The 18,802-nt window shown below is 39.1% G+C and overlaps 1 protein-coding gene across 6 annotated transcripts in view; it reads left to right on the top strand.

The window, feature by feature from the left end:
- fli1 (Fli-1 proto-oncogene, ETS transcription factor) overlaps positions 1 to 18,388 on the top strand; it is a 38,970-nt gene extending 20,582 nt beyond the window's left edge. For all 6 annotated transcript variants that reach the window (XM_088011819.1, XM_088011823.1, XM_088011822.1 and 3 more), the window contains 5 exons: positions 3,801 to 3,869; positions 12,049 to 12,108; positions 12,507 to 12,566; positions 14,909 to 14,956; positions 15,098 to 18,388. In XM_088011819.1, coding sequence (XP_087867945.1) covers positions 3,801 to 3,869; positions 12,049 to 12,108; positions 12,507 to 12,566; positions 14,909 to 14,956; positions 15,098 to 15,627 — 767 coding nt within the window. In that variant the 3' untranslated portion in view covers positions 15,628 to 18,388. The remainder of the gene's footprint in view (positions 1 to 3,800; positions 3,870 to 12,048; positions 12,109 to 12,506; positions 12,567 to 14,908; positions 14,957 to 15,097) is intronic.
- The last annotated feature ends 414 nt before the right edge of the window (positions 18,389 to 18,802 follow it).

Raw genomic sequence — 18,802 nt, 5'->3', positions numbered from 1 at the left:
TTTGGCAAGTTCAGCCATGCTCTTTCAACACTTCTGAGGCCTTCTCAGAACAGAACTTTTCATACTGAGATGAAATTACCTAATTACCACACATAATTTTTATTTTCATGTCAGTTACGTGGCAGTCTTTTCAGTACCTTTTTAATTAAGTTTGTGGTGTTAATAGGACAAAATGTAAAAAGTATAAATGCTATAAGTTGGTCATATCATGTCATATAAAGTTGTTACTGTAGCTATTGAAGGTTTTTCCAGATATTCAGGGTCAAAGATGAAAGGTCGTATAATTGTGCATCGGTTTGCAGCCATTTTGACGTGTATAAAGTGCAACATTGAGTTGGGGACTGTGGCCATCAACAGCTTATCTGAATTTAAAGTGACAAACCCCCCTAACAAAGCTAAATTTGAAAGAAGCTAAAAAAAAGTCAGAAATTAGCTAATTAAGTCTTATTATCTGAGAATGAATGTTTGTACAAAATGTCATGATCATGTTTTGTATAGACCATAGACCTATACTAACTTGTTCAAGGATTACAGGCCTCCTTTAGCATAAGTTTTGAAAGGAAGCAGCGTGGAGGGATGGGAGACAGATTTGGCTGATTTGGCTTCAACCCAATAATGTTTTTGTTTCAGAGCTTGATAGTGTGTGTTTAACCATATGGAGAGAAGTTTATGTACCACACCCCCAAAATATGTCCTTCTGCACTGATATTTCTTGGTACCATTTCCTTGTCCTTCAATACACTTTCTTCAGGAGTTCCACAAAATATTCTGCAGTGCACGTTTGTTTTGAGCAGCTTTAACCTCCTGACCCACATGCAAAAACAACAAGTCTGAGTAAAGGTATGGGTTTTATTTTCTTGAAAAATAGACAATTCTCCTTGATCCTTCCGGGAGCGGTTGTGTTGTGCAATCGGAGGTGCCTGGAATGAGAGCGGGGTCACTGGTGGCCCAAAATGAGGTGATCAGCGATGCAATATGGAACAGCTTACTTTAGAATGGTTCTGGTTGAAGCGTGGGGGAATGTGCCCAAGGTCCAGTGTGGAGAATGGTTCACGGAGGTTCCTGAGACAAGCGTGAGGATGGTGATGACTGGGAGCTAGAGAATCGATGGAGTGGTGTGGAGGGAGCAGTGGGCAGGCAGACTTGCAGGTAAGATCCACAGGAGGAGAAAACAATGGAACCGATCCAGTTGGAAAAATCCAGAGACTGATCTAGAGACGGCAAACACAAGGACTATGAAACCACTGGAAAATACTGAAGTGACAGATCAAAAACCGGTACTGTAGACTACAAGAGACGGCTAGAGAGACTACCGGTACACATTAATCATCCAGCATTGAATGAAGGTTCTGCTGCTCCTTTATCTCCAACACTGATGAGGCTGATGAGATCCACCCGTGTAGGCTGCCCAGGTTCTTCACTAAGATCTTTGCTGGAAAAGATGCATCACTCCCACTCAACACACATACAGGAACCCTGACACTGAAAGCTTTACATGTTCTTTTCTAAATACATGATTCACAGAGGATTATCATTGGTGGCGAACTAATTTATCCAATTTGACATGTAATTAATAAAGGGCCTCTGTCTTCATTGGATAGTTATGAAGCTTTAAAGGTTCATGAAATAGTTGTTTCACAAGCAGCTAAGACATTTTTGAGAGTGTAGTCGTTTAAGATGGTGGAAATCATCCTCAGTATTTTTCCTGTGCTAGCTGCTTATACACTTTTAACAGAATCTCTCTTGAAAATCCTGAACTATCCCTTTAAATCCACTTCTTATCCTATGCTTTTGCAGAAAAAGTTTAGCTAGAATAGCAGAGATGAAAACACTATAGCCAAGTTTGTAATAAGGCTGCAGAAAAAGCAAGCAGTGTGTGTGAAAATATTGAATTATGATCTTGGTTTTGCCAGAGGCTTTTCTTGAACTAGTAAAAGAACATCATTACTTTTTCAATATGTTATACATATTTGAGTAATAGCCTTGACATTTAATGTATTTCTCACCTTAAGACTGGTATAAATGGAGTTTTGTCCTTCGGTGCTTAAATGATGGCTGGAGCCAATTTGCCCTATGTGAGGTGGTAAGGGCTTCAACACTGGGAAATGTCCGCTACATGTTTAGAATAATGGCATCATGTAGTAACACAGATTAGACTCTGTGTGCCTTCTATAGGAGCTGTGCAATGCAATGCAAAATTAGATTTGAGAAACATTATTCTCGTTGTGAGCGTGTCAAATTGGAGAGCAAAAATTTTGAAAGACCCATCAGTCAAAGGAAGGGGAGAAAAGCAAATTGTTTGTGGATGTTATGTAATCTAACAGACTCTGAACAGATGTGACTGAAGACACGAAGAGAGAGCGAGGGTTTCAAAGGCTGTCCGGTCCTCCCGTCATGCTGTCAGATTACCAAGACATGTTTGTTTTCTGAAAGAGGAAGAGGCAGTGCAAATAAATAGGCAGCACAGCCAACTTTTGCCCTCGCCGAGCAGTCAGCTGTGGCCTCTCCCCTCTCTGTCTCATTCACTCTCACTCTCAGCCGTGCGGCGGTCCTGAATTTCTCTGTGGGATGGTTTGAGGTTTTCTCTGCAATGCTGCCGGTTTGCCTGTCTGGGTCAGCCCACATATGTGGCGCACAGTAGGAAAAGGGTTAATGGTCCTTTCCTTCTCCTTTCCCTTCCCTTCCCTGCCCATCTGTTCCGTCTTTTCTCCCTTACTCTCATTCCAAAGACACTGCTTTGGTGGCTCATTTGCCCGGGTGTGCTTACACTGAGCGTGTGGAATTATTTTTGTATGGGGAGCTGCGTTTGATTGGTGAGGAGGGACCCTTCCCCATACAATAGCTCCCCTGTTCTAAGGCCCCCAGCTTTCTAAACTAGACCCAGACCCTTGGGGGTGCCATGGAGTAGGTAGAACAGGGAGGGGTAGGGTATGGGGAGGTTAAAATGCATCTGTGGAGAACCCCACTCTTTCACCTCTGCAGTCACCCCCTAAAAAAACAGACTCCTAGCCCTCTGCAGCAGGCCTCTTTACCAGCAGCAGCACACACTATGTAAGGATCCTGCATCACATCTCAAGAAAACTGCCCGTTCCAATGGGGATTTTAGTCCCATTTGTACTCGAGGTTGCCTTTCACATCGCTCCATTCAGAAAGGGTATCCTTCCCATGCTCAGTCATCTCAGTGTTAATTTTTGGCTTGCACTCACTTCGCAGTAACTGCTCTTGTGTTTTCTCTGTGGATTTTTTGGGTCTGTTTTTCCACTCGCTGATTTATGCCTCGGGGCAGCTAAAATTAAGAGAGCATTTTGGTGCCGCCCAGGGTGCCTGTGTAAGTGGAGGAATGTGGCGCAGAGTTCTGCTCCATAAGGTGAAGTGAATAGGCTGCCATATGAGGACTCTTGCCTCCCAGGAGGAGTAGTTGTACTGGAAAACGCTCAGAGGCTCTGAGGGGGTTTTCTTTACATTTTTAAGGACCTCAAATCTGGGCTGCATTTGATTTACTTTGGGCTAGATTTACTTAGTGCAAACACTTTTTTTATGTTATTTTCTAACGAAAAGCAAGAAATGAGGGAGATCATATGAAATGGATCTGAGATTTTTGCTGCCACCTGCTGGCAACACTGTCATACGTTTCCATGCACAGTGGCTGTTTAAATGTCCAAAACATTTTGAAGCTAAAATGCAGGGTTTTGTTTAAAAAAAAAAAAATAAAAAAAAAAAACTCAACTACATCTTTGTCACCTGAACTTTTAATCACTGTGAAATAAGCCGATTTCAATGTGTATCTTCTCATTTCACAGGTAGCTCATCATTATCCTACAATACGCCATCTCACACCGACGCATCACCACGTTTGGCTGCCAAAGAAGGTACGAAGGTTTTTCTAATTCTATTGCCATAGATACTGACCTGCTATCTAATTGTGCATGTGACGTGGTAGAGGGAAGTCCTGTGCGACTGATATTTATAGAGAAATTGATTCAGCGGGTTAGACAGAGTGTCAAAAAATTTTTTATTTGGGAATTCAGATCACAATTCCTGCCAGTGTGAGTGATGCAAATAAAAGCACAAAAACACAAAGCACTGCACACTTTGGAAAACAGCCCACTCACCAGAACCAAAGCGTATGCAATGGCTGATTGCAAAGGACAAAGCTCCAGGCAGGTGCAGCTTTTGTGTAGCTGAGTTGATACGAGCCAGCAGATTGTGCTATTCAAGACAGCTACCTGAATGCTATGACAACACAGCGAAGCTCTGAGATGGAATAACAGAACAGCGCTATATTAACAAACTAGGCAAGAACAGAGTGCTGATTAGTTTTTTCCACAGCAACAAAGGGGCACAAACAGACTTCAAATGCGGTGATTATTCGAAGGAGGGCCTGTGAATGAGGCTGTTTACTGGAGGAGCAGGCGTCACAGACAGGTGCTGAAGCAACAATGTGTGCTTATCGTACATGACAGACGAGACTGGACGGCTGCCCTGTATCAAGCTGGAGTGGAAACGAGTGGATGTGCATGGCTGACTAAATGGTTGAAGAGACTCAGTTTGTACTATGACAGACTGTGTATTATATGTTGTATTTTTGACCCATCTAAACCTTAAAAATACAGTTTGGCGAGGATGAGCTTTGTCTGCAATGTTTGCGGAACTCAGGTTGTGTTAAGAATAAGCAATTTATTTCTTATAAATATGACACGGAACAGCAAAACCTGGAATAGAGCAGAAACAGAGGAGAAATAACATAAACACCATCATTTTCTGAGGAAATTTTGACTAAACCACCCCATTCTTTAAACAGTAGTTTCAGATTTTTCAAAAAGGTAAACTTTGTGTTTGAACACAGCTTGTTTACAGAGTACATCTGAGCTGTTTCAGGGTGTGGAGGAGGGTTAGGGTTACTTGTTCAGTCGTTAGTTATCCTCTTACATGTGATCAACAGAAATCAGTCTGACCCCAGATTAGATCAATTCTTGTGATATAGGTAAGCTGATAACTCAGAAACAAAGGAGTACATTTCTGAAGTCTAAAATGACTCAAGCCTCAAATATTTTGTACCAGTTTTAGTAAGTATTGTATATCATATGTTCAAACTCCATTACTTTAGAATTATACTGTTTCATTCCTCAATAGTGGTCTTCATAGTGTTCATGTTGACAGCTTGGTATTATCTTGCTGATCAGTTTGATCCAGTTTATGAGACATTGTCATGAGTTATTGCTTGGCATGTCTTTTGCAAGGATATATAAAGGACAACTTGTCCTTTTCAAATCACCATTTCGCTTCTAACATGAGAACTTCATCAAGACAGATTTTAAAATCTAGATTTATGCCTGCCGCAGCTTGCAACAGGCAAGCTGACGATAGCCGAATACTTTTCTTTCTTTCTTTCTTTTTTACTGCAGCAGTGAACAGGCGACAGGTGGGCTACACCCTCAGTCATCGCAGGGCAACACCACATTAAAACCTTTACATATATTTTTGGAGTGCTGGTTTTTTCCATTTTCTGTAGTTCTTCAGAACTGAGTGTCTATTTGCTTTTTCCTGCCTTTTTCTACATTTGAGTTGTGCAAGCTACTTTCCTCCTCGAGCGAGATTTTTATTCATCAACACGTCATTGACGTGTTGATGAATGTTCAAACTCCACGTTTGAACATTCAGTTCACTTTAGTTCAGTACCAATTCACTACACACGTCATCTTGAGACACATAGAGAAAGTCATTTCAATTCAATCACACATGCATTCCAATTGATCCTAGTTATTTTTCCGATCATTTCGATCTGATCCTTGGTTAAAGATAAATCATTTTAAGGTTTTTTGTTTTTTTCTTTGAACCCCAGTTTATCGATGAGATAATCTGATTCGTACCTAATAAGCAAGCCGGAATACAGACATTCCTTTGTTAAGAAAATATGACCATTTGCCCAATCCAAAAGCAGCAAGATACAAATATAATAAATGTTTTGTCTGGCTGAACTGTTTTAAAAATGACTTCTGGAGTATGTATTGTTTTACAAAACAGAGATGCAAACCTCCTTTTCCTCTACAACACATAAACCAAGTTAGGAAAACAAACAACTTCTTTGGTTTTTAAACAATATATATTTTATGTTTGAAAAAATATATTGTGTTATTTTTATGTTATTTTTTATTATTTTTTTTGCTAGTTCTTCTGTAGCTGTTTTCAAAATGTTTTAGAATGAGTCAAGCCCAGTTCAGAATGACTCTTCCTTTCCTCTTGATGGCTTTTCACCCTCCAAACATTATTTTGTGCTGACACAACTGGAATAGGAACAGGCTAAATATCTGTAAAAAAAAAAAAAAAAAAGACAGAATTTACATCGGCTATAGAGTGTCACCACCAGAGACGAGAAAAAGGACTGCAATAACACTGATAGCCTCACTCACAGGATGAAGAGCCCTATCAAGGCAGGAGCAGAGGAAATACTAGCTCTGATAAGTGTCAGAGAATGCCTTCTGCCTCTTTCTCTATCTGACCCTGTGGTCAGAGTTACCCGGCTGTGGACTTGTTCTTGCGCAGCTTCAACCTAATAGACCAGTGGGTAGGCCAGATAAGATTCTGCTCTGTCACCCCCTGACCCTGGTCTTCCTGGTTCTCAACGGCAGGTATTTAGACTGGCAGGAACACTGGATCACTCCCTTCGAGAGCATTTCCCTTTCATGAGAGGCGATTGCTATAATGGGCTCCTGTAACACTGACTCTACCCTTAGCTGTGAGCAAAGACCCTGGCCTATATGTCACCTCGTGGCATTAAAGGAGCTCATATTCCTATAACATTTTTTTTTATACTGAGGAAACAATAATCTGGTGTCCTATTTGTGCCTTTTTATTTAAACCAGTAACAAAAAACTGATGCAGTACGTTACTGTAATGCAAATTCTTTAAAAATGTGAAACAACATAAAGAAGATAAAATTCCAACTTGGTAAGTTTGTGACTCAACAATAAACGATGCCTTACTTCGGCAGAACCTGTTGTAAGTGTCTGTGCAGACGAGCGCTGCCAGATGTTCGCATTCATATTGCTTTGTGCGAACAGCCAAATACCATTCAGGCTCTTTGGGGTAGAGTAAGCACAAGTATACGGCAGGAGACAACCCTTAATCTGCACCAGATTCTGCGGTGTAAAAGGCAATGTTATGAATAAAAGAGAGCATATAAAACACGGAATGCAGCAGCTATGAAAGAATCTGTGAGTGAGTGTGTGTGTCTGTGCGTGTGTCAATGTGTGTATTTACGGTCTCTGTCTACTATTTTCTTGTGGATGGGTGTGCATATCTGTGGCCAGGTTTCCTACATGTCTTGGCAGGATGTTCCAGCATGTTTTTAAAGGTTAATACAGTATAGAAAGTGCTGAAGAAGTCAATCATTTTCACAACTCGTATCAAGAAGATCAGTGTATTCTTTCTAAAAACCACAAGATCACAATTCAGTTTTGTAAAGACACTGTTAAAGGATTAAAGGCAAAATTATCATTATGAGTAGGGGCTCTCATGCAGTACCTTGCATTGATTTCCTTATACTTTAATACACCTTTTCACATTTTGTTACTTTATAACAATACACTTTAATGTATTTTGTAAGGTCTTTGTGTGATAGATCAACACAAAGTTTTCTAAAATGACAAAGAAACCTGTCAAGAAAAGGCCATACAACTTAACTGACAGGTCAGGCAAGCAGAGTAGGAAAGCTTCAGAGAAGCAACCATAAGACCCATGGTATCTCTGGAGGAGTTGTAAAGATCCACTGCTCAGATGGACAATTTTTTACATAGAATAATAATCAGTCCAGCAGTTCACAAATAGGCCTTTGTGGAGGAGTGGCAAGAATAAATTGATACGATTTATTTTTTTTTAATTCAAGTTTTTCTCAAACCATATATGGGATGCCAATTAATCACATTATGTCTCTTTAGAAACCAGTAGTACACATCGCCCTAACACCCTCTCCTTAGGAGGAAACACGGTGGTGGAAGCATCATGCTGTGAGCACAATGTGTTTAACAGGGACAGGGAAGTTGGTCAGGACAAGAGACCTAAACCCATTTGAGAAAATATCCCTTCAATCTAAGTTCAGTCTGAGCTTCAACTCTTTTGTGAAGGATAAAAAAAAGGTCCTTCCACTCCCACTTCAAAGTGTTTTCTCCTCAATTGGCTTACATATTCTGTTCACATTGTGGCTAACTCCTTTGCTTTTCCGTCATTCTCTTCTTCTGGCTCTGTCTTCTCACAGATGGTTTTTAAAGCACCTGTATTATGGGTATTAAAACAGTTTAGCCTGTCTGGGTCTCTCTCTCTCTCCTTCTGGCCCAAATTCACTGTTAAAATCAGTCCATGACTCAACTCTAACTTTGCTCTCTGTCTCAGGCGCTGTCTCACTCTCACGGCTTGGTTGCTCTTTCTTCCTCTCCCTCTATCTCTCTCCTTATCTTTCTTCTTCACTCTCTGTGTCCCTCTGTCTCAGTCTTCTCCTCTCTGTGGAGCACTTAGGTCTTGTTTTGACTAACTGATCCAGCAGTTGAAGTCTCCCAGGAGCATGCACCACACCCCAGACCAGAGTGGAAACTGGCGCGAGTTGCAGTCAGAGCGAGGCCTGGAAAAATGAAGGCAGAAGCAGGGGGTGGGGGATTGTACAGGGTGGGGATGAGGGTGATCTCTATACGTATTTTTTTGTGTTTGTGTTTTCACAGTTGCCCCCTCACACAATCACTGGGGCTTGGTATTTCATGCATCCGTGGCTCCTTCCTCCTTCTGCAGTTTCACTTCTACTTCCCTACCTTTCACACAACAGAGTGCGTGTAGAGTTGAGGGCCTCTATAGGTTTAAAAATTTAATTATGCAAACATAATTGGAATATTGGGTTATTATTATTATTTTTTTTGTACATGCTTACTTGAGACACAGAAATCATTTCTGGAACCCCCTCACAGTTTCTTGAATGTGTGAAACAAACGAGCAACCCCCCTGCCCCCCCCACCCTGCCCATACCAGACAGTAGCTACTTATGCTGCCGCTGTTTTCTTTTCAAATTCCAGAGTTACATTTTGTCTGACTCAGTGGTTTTTCATTACTTTGCTCTCTTTCATGAATTTTTTTTTTTTTTTCATACACTTTATTATCTGTCTGCGTCTCACCGTTTGGGATTTCTTCACCTTCCGTCTCATCTCCTCTGTCTCTACCCCACAAACACCTAACCCCTCTCGGCAGCACAGGTAGCCCCCGTTGGGAGATTTTCTTTTGCGGGGTGATGGGGATTGGTTGGCGGGGGTGAGGTGTGGTGGAGGTGGTGGGGAGGTTTGCTGGCAGTGAGCAGAGGGGAAAAAAGGGCCAGTAAAACAAAGAGAGGTTGTCTGCAGGAGAAGCAGGCAGGAAACACAAGTCTCCTAGGACTCTCCCCCAGTCGCTGGTCTTTGGCTATCCTGTAGGCCCACACCAGATTGAACCTGACAGCCCCTCTAAACCGCTGCAGCATTCTTGCTATTTGTCCCTCCTCTACCTCTTTTTTGTGTTTCGGCTATGTAACCCTTTCTTCTTTTTTTTTTCTTCTCTGAAAGCTAATATCCTTTCTTTAACCTTTTATGTGAGCTGTCACTTGTCTGGACCTTCACTTTTTGTTCACCAACTCAATTCATATGTGGAGTCGCACACCCCAGGAATAATCTCTCTTGTCAGCAGATATTGGAAGAATGGCTTCTCAGCTGAAGCACTGAGGAGGGTTAAAAGTTAGAAAGCATAAGAACTGTCAAGAAGACTCGGAGGTCTCCAAGCAGCAGGAAATTTTGCATATATTCTGCTATTAAAGAAAGGAAATTTCGATATACTTGATGTATTTTATATAGTAATTTAGAGTTTAATCCTGGAATGAATAATTCAATAAGTTAACTGACAAAGTTAAAGAATCCAATATTTTATTCCTTACGAACTCTTAAACATTAAAAATGTTATTATACAATAATCCACATGAGGGCAGTATTGCTTTGTGTGAGGAGTAGTCAAAACAGGAAGACATGATACCCGTTTGTCACCAGTGTTAATAGGTTAAAATGAAAGCTCAAATGTGCTTTTTTTGTGGTAAATCCTCTCACACTTTCTGTAAAAATGCTTTAAACATTTGTATTTGGTTCCAAATAGGTTTCAATTGAATTATTATAAATTAAGTTCTCAAGGTTAAATAATAGCTGATAACAAAAATAAAAACTAAAAATAGAGAACTTTGGTGTTCTCTGTTTTAAGCATCAAGCATTGATTCCCCGTATTGCATAAAGCAAAGGTTCCATGAACTTAACTTTACAAATATGTTGGTATTTGAAAAATATACATTTATCGAAACTATGTATTTATAGGACGTCAATCTACATAACATTTACAATGGGAACATGTTCACATAAAAACAAAGGTCATAAATGTTGAAGAGCGTTTGAAATGGCCCGTAGGATTCCTACAAGGTGTCATTTAAACGAAACTGCTGAAGGTATTCTTTATTTAATCAACACACTGTCTCTGGTGAATAACTTATTTTATTAAAAAATAGATAATTGGTGCTGCTGGGTGGGGTACTTGTTAACAGTAGTTGCCGTGTCTTTATACTTGAAGCATGAATGTGCCTGTGGATGTATGGCTTCTTTCTTAACTCCCATCAGTTTCTTCTCATGGTTTAAAAATACAGTATGTATGTACATGTTAAGTTACTTGGTCTTTCTAAGTTGCACTCAGAAATGAATATGTGTATGAATGGTTGTTTGCCCTGTGCTGACCTGAGGTAAACTGGCAGTCTGTCTGTGTCCTGCCTCTCGCCCAGTGTCCTCAGGAGACAGAAACCCGCACTGCAACCCAGCACAGATAAGCAGGAATAGACAATGTATGGATGTTTGATGAAACATGCTAAACGGGTTTGCAGGAATATCATATTTTTGTCTTTCTTGGGAGTGAAATTCAAGCATAAATCATTTCCATTTTGGGATGGTGTAACACTATCCCTAATGTGTTCAACTTCAACATGGGCGAGTATAATGATAAACCAAGGGTTTAAAATGTCATGGTCTCAAAATTGTAACTCAACCTTATTTCACTATGAGGATTTTATACATATATTTTATACTATTTATGTTGTCATTCTTTAACACAGCCTGTGATTTCCACACACACTTAAGGCTAATTAAATTGCTTTTCGACCCTTCAGATACCCTGCTGATTTCAACCTTATAGTCTTTTTCTATTGTCCCTAAGGAGAAAAAATACAAAAAGCTGGTGACCAAAATACTTGGTCTCAATTCTAATACTGTGGATAGCATGTTAGACTAAATGTGAATCCAATCTGGTATTAATAAACATCAAATTTCCCCTGCATTCTGGTGGCAATTTGATCTGTTTAAGTCTGTAATAATGGAAACAATCAAGGCCAGGTGCAGTATGAGTATACCAGGGCATTTCTGAGACGTTGCCACAGCCTCTGTTGCTTGCACTTGTGTCACAGTGATTGATTGTTTGGTGGAACCTGTTTAGCCTTACACCACAGACAGACACAAAGCAGGTAGAGCTTATCCTGCGCAGGTCAGGTCAGTTCACTTATTGACCATTGAAGCTGCTGGTACCACAAAATGAGACCAGCTATTGTTTTGTGTGCTTTGTTTGTTAATTTGCATCAGCAATTTGTGGTTACTATGTTGCAAGTTGCTCAAGCAGCTGTGAACTTTCTCGAAGATTATGCCATCGACGTTCTAACCACCAAAGCAAGCCTTACTAAACCACGAGCGTGTCCAGATATCTTGTGAAGAAGATTGTTAAGCACTTTTTGATGGATTTATTGAGCTTAATCGACATTTACTACTACTAGTTGAGATATTTTATTTAACCATGCGCACATGGAGGCTTTTAAGGACTGTAATCTGACTAAATCTGAAGGATTGTTGCAGATGCATGTTTGTATCACTTAAATACTTCTTTTGGTAATGAAATAAATTATTAATTGGCTATTTCCTAATAAAAACATATGATTTTATCTTTCTTTTTCTAATACTTGTTTTTCAGATCCATCATATGATGCTGTACGGCGGACAGGGTGGTCTAACAACATGCACAGTGGCAAAGGTAAGGTCCCATATAGTAACATATTAAAGATCTATTTATGTATTTTTGCATTTGACTAAGGGGTGATTGAAACGGACTAAGAGGGAATTTTTAGCACTACTTGTCAAAAATAAACACTGTCAGTGGGTGTTCAGGACCATTTTAAATACTCGGTAATACTTTTATCTAGAGTTTGCGCCAGAGGAGATGTATTACTGACATCAACACTGTCTAGACATGTGGGAAAGACTCCATAAGATTCCAGAAGACAGTCGAGTCACTTCCTTATTTACTTTGGACCTCTACTAAAATGCCTTCAAGATATGTGGTCTTGTTATCTGTGACCACCCTATGAATATAGTGTCTGAATCATGTTATGTCTCCCCCTCTTCATCCAATGACTGCTTCCCTTCTTTCAGGCTCACCTGTCGTTCCTCAGAATGTGACCAAGTCCACTGAGCAGGCCAGACCTCAACCAGGTAACTGCTTAAGCACTTTGTATTGCCTTGTTGCTGAAAATGTGCTTTAAAAATAAAATTACCTTTACCTTTACCCTTACTCTGTAGCATTTGTGCTTTTGGTCGGATGAGTACAGACTCGAAACTTATTGTTTGAAGTGATAACGTTTTTTGTTTAAAGCTGTTTTTTTTTCCATTCTTTCTTTTTTTTCCAATCATATCTCGATGTTGGTACTTAAGACAGTCAAGCATAATTACACTTTGTTTACAGCAGAATCCTAACTGGATACATTGTCTGTAATAGTAATGTCTACACCACAAATCTGTTCATTAGACACAGTTGTACAATTTGAAGGTCACATGAAACCGTTTTCAGCTACTTTTTGTGACAAATAACAATAAAGAATTTACAATCAAAGCATCACATCACCTCCAGCATAACCTGTCTCAATACAGGCAGCCATCTGTCACAGCCAACACTGTCTCCTGTTAGAGAAGACAGAGCAGAATGCACAAGAAGAAAGAAATAAATTAACCATTGTAGGATTATTTTTGATGTTCATGAAAATAAAAAGTTGACTGGAGGGAAAGGAGAATGGTTAGTTGATGGTAGCGCTATTTCAGACAATGTCCTCCTTCAAGAAGGTATCACAGCCAAACAGAATGTCAGACCAGATGTAGCTACTACGAAGAGAAAAATACCTAAGAGAAAACAAAGAGTTGACAGTTAAAATAACACCAAACAATGCAAATTGGAGAGTCGTACAAGAAAGTGAGGAAAAAGTGGTTTGTTTGTCCAGTATAACTATGAACCATATTGAAATTCACCTGCATGTTTTGGCATCCAGTAACTATAATAAAGCTTTACAGCAAGTTGACAAAAATAAGTAATAATCTAAAAGAGGATTGTTCTACTCAGCCAAGACACAGTGGACTGATTTTCACCTTCTTATAATACCCTTATTACAATATATTTCACAATATTAAGCTGTTAATTAGATATGCTCATTAAATAATGTAGATATCCTAAAAGATGACCGTAAAGATCTTCAAAGCATTGAATTTATGTAATGCAGAAATATTCCACGATGGAAAGTTTATAAAGAAGTTTCTAGTTTTTTGTGTGTGTGTTTTTTTAAGGAAACATTAGAAGTATGAGATGGCCAAGTATGCCTTGAATCTAACAGGACACCTCTAAGGTATCTTAAAAAGGAAGGAACAGCAACTTACACCCTCCAGTAAAAACAGTGGAAAACAACCTCAGCTGAAATATCCATTATACAGAGAGATTGAGTCTGCTGACAAAAACAGAAGACACATGAGTGTCAATCCCTCAGTTATTAAACATACAGTGGCTTATTCCTTATTGCACGTAGCATTTATTTATTTTTCTACGTATACCTCTTATGCGGTGTATATTAAGTATAAATAATACAACATTAAATACAAAAACGGAGAAATCAAATCAATGGCATGAATTTGCTTGAATTTTCTTGCGGCAAGAGTTTTCAAACACGTTGCTAAGAGTAACCCGATAAGCTAAGAAAGCTAAGAAGTTAAGAAAGCGAAAGCAACTATGGAGTTCTGATAACAGATCAATGAAAAATATTTTTTATTTTTGATATGACTCCACATGTACAACTTTAGTGAACTCCTGCCTTTTATTTTCTTGGCAATATTTTCATGTCGAGTAGTTGACTGAAGTTCTCGACCAATACTTGCACGTCTACTGTTTGTTTTGATATTTCTCATTGATGCTTTTAGCATAAAATATATTTAGATGTAATTTTTAGTGAAAATATTTGGAACAAAACTTACAAAGAAAACAATGTTTTCTGTCTTAATAAGTGTACTGCTTAGTTTTAAATTACATACATTTTAATGGCTAATGCTTCAGTTGGGCTCTTTCCCACAGTTGGATATCTGAGCACAATGTGCAGGTATACATGACATAAAGACAGGGGTCTGCAGCAGCCAGAAGAGTCTATGATTTACTATGGATCTCATTGCAAAGAGTGAGAACTACTCAGATTGTTGGTAGACACTTTGAATTGTTGCATTAACACTGGTCACTGCCTTTTGAACATTGAGTTTTCCAAGTAGACACAAATAGGATGCGAATTGAATTGAAATTAAGTTTGAAAACTGGCCATATAAACTTTAGCATACAGCTTGTTGGCAAAACCTACAGGTGCGACTGACACAAAAAATATTCAGACAGTAGACAATCAATGGGTTTGGAGTGGAGTTTCGATAGGGATTCTGATAACAATTGTACCTTTTTTTCCATCAGGAAATTTTGCTGTACTATATACCACAGAAATCTGATTCCAGATTGATCATCCTTTTGCATTTGTCTGCAGATCCTTATCAGATTCTGGGCCCCACCAGTAGTCGTCTTGCCAATCCAGGTAAGATTATTGACATGTTTAAGCCTTCTGTAATCAGACAGAAGGCTGTAAACATAATAATAATAAATAAATAAATAAATTCTTATATTTTAGAGACCACGAATGTCCATGACAATGATTTCTTCTTCTGTCCACTTCCAGGCTCAGGTCAAATCCAACTTTGGCAGTTCCTCTTGGAGCTCTTGTCCGACAGTGCCAATGCAGGGTGCATCACTTGGGAAGGGACCAATGGAGAGTTTAAGATGACAGATCCAGATGAGGTGGCGCGACGATGGGGTGAGCGTAAGAGCAAGCCCAACATGAACTATGACAAGCTGAGCCGTGCACTGCGCTACTACTATGACAAAAATATCATGACGAAAGTGCATGGCAAACGCTATGCCTACAAGTTCGACTTCCATGGTATTGCTCAGGCACTGCAGCCGCACCCCACCGAGTCATCGATGTATAAATACCCCTCGGACCTAGCCTATGTGCCTTCTTACCACGCCCACCAGCAGAAGGTCAACTTTGTATCCCCGCACCCTCCATCTATGCCAGTCACCTCCTCCAATTTCTTTGGACCCACTGCTCAGTACTGGAGTTCGCCCACTGCAGGCATCTACCCAAACCCAAACGTTCCTCGCCACCCTAACACCCATGTGCCATCCCATCTTGGCAGTTACTATTAAAACAACTCTCACCTATCAATGACCAACTTTTAAAACCTACCTTCTCCCCCTACCAAAATTGCTGAGCTGCACTCGTTGTAATGCCAAAGACTGAACTGATGGAAACAAACATCTAAAGAAATGCTGTTCCTCAAAGAAGAATGAGTAAATTGATTTTTTTTTTTGTGTGTGTAAGAATTTATAAAAACTGGATACCTTGGTCTACAATGGAATACTACTTATTACAACTGTTTATAGATGCACATCTAAGTTTCCTGTGCCTATCTTTTCCATTGTCTTGAAAGCTTCATCTAAAAGCCAATACTTGTCCCAAAGCCAAAGGAAAGGTGTTGAGCCTGATTGTGTCAGCCTTTTCTCCATGCTACCTTACCAGACATGGGCCTACCACTTATGGGTCTCAATTTATGTCCTTCTCAGTACACCTTGCTTAAAAAAAAACAAACAAAAAAAAAAAACGCTGTAGCCGCTTATCGACTACCTTTTTGGGGTTTTTCCACTGTTTTTCTTTGCTTTTCTGTTCAGCTTCTTGTTTATTGTTACTTGTGTGTGTGTGGAGCGGGGTGGGGTGGGGGGTGTTGTGTGTGTGTGTGTGTGTGTGTATGTGTGCCTCCAATAGACACGTAAGATATCTTGCAAGAGGGACTTTTCTCAGCACTGAATAAAAATTGGCGACTGGAATACATAGTTCACTATGCCGCCATTTAATTTATCCTCCAAAACTGGAAGGCTGGAGAAGAGTTAGATGCCATAAAATGAAGCGCTGTATGTTTCTGCTGAACCTGGGTCAACTCAGTTGCTTAAAGAATGTGTTCAATGTATTTTGCATGAAGTCGAGAGAGATGATAGGTAATAAGCACAGCAGAGTTAAGTCAATTGTGCTGCGGAAGCAAAGTCGAGATTTTAATTGCAGTAATTTGGAGCAATTCCCGCCCTGTGTGTCTCTCTCTTGTTTTTTTTTTTTGTTTTTTTTTGGTAGGCCACACACTAAGCTAAGTGCTTGACTCATTGCTTCCTTTCAGCCATAGTATTCTGAGATTTTTTTTTTTTTGTGTTGCTCAACCATATCAGTATTAATGTGAACGTTTTCTGGCTTGTGAAATACTCTTAAAAGGAAAAGCCTTGCCTAAGTCAAAATATGTCAGAAGTGGTTATTTAAGAAGAGTAATAATGCATGTCCATGTGTTGTCATGAATCTAAAATATGAAAGTGATTTTAGAGTATGTGAGGGGTTTTTGAAGGTTATATTGGCCTTGCTGTTTTTGAGGATGTTGTTTAACTATCCAAAAACCCTCGAGTCTTTATCTACTTTTAAAAATGTGCTGAGAAACAAAGCTCTAACCCTTGCAGTGTTAGGGTTACGCTCCAACTGCTGATCTATATCTTATCGTTATCAATTACCAGTAAACAACTAAAGTCCTGAAGAAGATATAACTGTTTTGTTAAATCTGACTTTTTTTTCTTTTTTTTTTTTGAAATCTTTTCTGACAATAAAAGCTGCCAGGCTTTGTCTTCTCTCTTTTTGTAGGCCAGTTGTACCGGTCAGTGCAGAGAAGTGATGGTCCTCGTGATTCTGATTAACAGACACCCATGTTGCAGTGTTTCTTTTTTTTTTTTCTCCAGGGCTGGATCCTAGCATGAGAACAGCATGTTTGGTGAAAGGTCTTTCGCTGATCTTCCAGCCCAACAAAATGCAAACAAATCTCAAGTCAGAGTTTCTTCATTATCATGTAAAAACATGTCAAAATTACAACTATAATCAGCTTTTCAACTGTCAATTTCAGAAATTATTCAAAGGACGTCACTGAAAATAGACACTTGAAAATAAGTCATTTATCAAAGAACAAAAACCAATGAAGTATGACGAGATGAAACAAAGAAATCCTCAGATTCGCAAACGCTGTGCGTTTGTCAGACCTATTTTTTTATTATTTTATAAGCATCAGTCAACTAGGCATTAAAGCAACTTACTGTATAAATTATGCAGAGTTATTTTCATATGTGACACAGTATAAAACGCCAAGAGAGTTAATACGAGTTGACCTCGGTCAAAAATGCAAACTTTTTGAGTCCATTTCTGCTAGTAGTATGTTGAGCATGTTAAGTATTTTTATATCTGTACATTTGGGCAATGCAGTTTGGCATTTTTTGTTTTCATACAGGTGTTGTTTTCTAAAATCCAGTTGTAACATCTTAAGTGCCTGTAAGTTTAAAAAAAATATATCTGTATATTATTTGTTTGTAATCCTAAAACCATAAATTCCTGCTTAACTCATAATCTAATAGAGATGATTCCTATACCTTGTATGCAGTTCATAACGGTGATGGAGAGACTCCAGTGCCACTCACATTTTATACCTAAAGTTCATGACTAGCCCTGTGCTTTTAAGGTTTTCAGGTGTTTGATACTCAGTAATACAACATTAATATTTACATCCAGCTTTCTTTCCAGATGTATAGCTTTAAGTGAACAAATCCAAAGGGAACATGTCATTTGTAGCATAAAGAAATTATGGTAATGTACCCTTAACCTTCCTGTTTTATAAGCAGTATCAGTGAAGAGGAACCCATGCTACTTCTTCATATATGCAATGTATTTTGGATGTTGAATCCATTATATGTATTGTGTGTATAACTTTACAGTTAAGCAGTGTATTATTTTTAATATTAATTAATTGTAATTCCTGCAATGTATGAAGTAAAACCTTTTGAAAAAGGGCTTTTGTATAGAAAATGTGACAAAATAAATGTTTTTACCTCTCCAGTACTGTTTCTCAGCCTGATTTTACCTCCGCCACAGTTGAAGTCGATCAATATTCAATACTTTGTTTGGATCACAGGGAGGTTGATGCCTATTTCTAGTGGCCAACGAACAAGAGAGAAACAGCAGAAGGATAAACACACATAGGAAGAATGCCAACTCAACAGAGAAGGCCCTGAAGAAAACTGGAACTCAGGAGCTTCTAGCTGCAAGGCAGCAACACATATGAAATCACAAACAAATTCACATATTCAAGTTCACCACTGCACTTTTTAGATTTTTGTATTCACTTATATTAAAACTTTGTCGGAAAGAATAATAGAACGGTTTACTTATGATTAATCGATCATTCAACTAATTTAGAAATCGAATAATCGTTTTCCACACAGACTCTGAAACATGGCAATTGCTAAAAGG

The sequence above is a fragment of the Poecilia mexicana genome, unplaced genomic scaffold (genome assembly GCF_051168715.1).
Source record: "Poecilia mexicana isolate PSO_F unplaced genomic scaffold, ASM5116871v1 scaffold_13, whole genome shotgun sequence".
NCBI lineage: Eukaryota > Metazoa > Chordata > Actinopteri > Cyprinodontiformes > Poeciliidae > Poecilia > Poecilia mexicana.
This window is presented reverse-complemented; position numbering and strand designations above follow the sequence as displayed.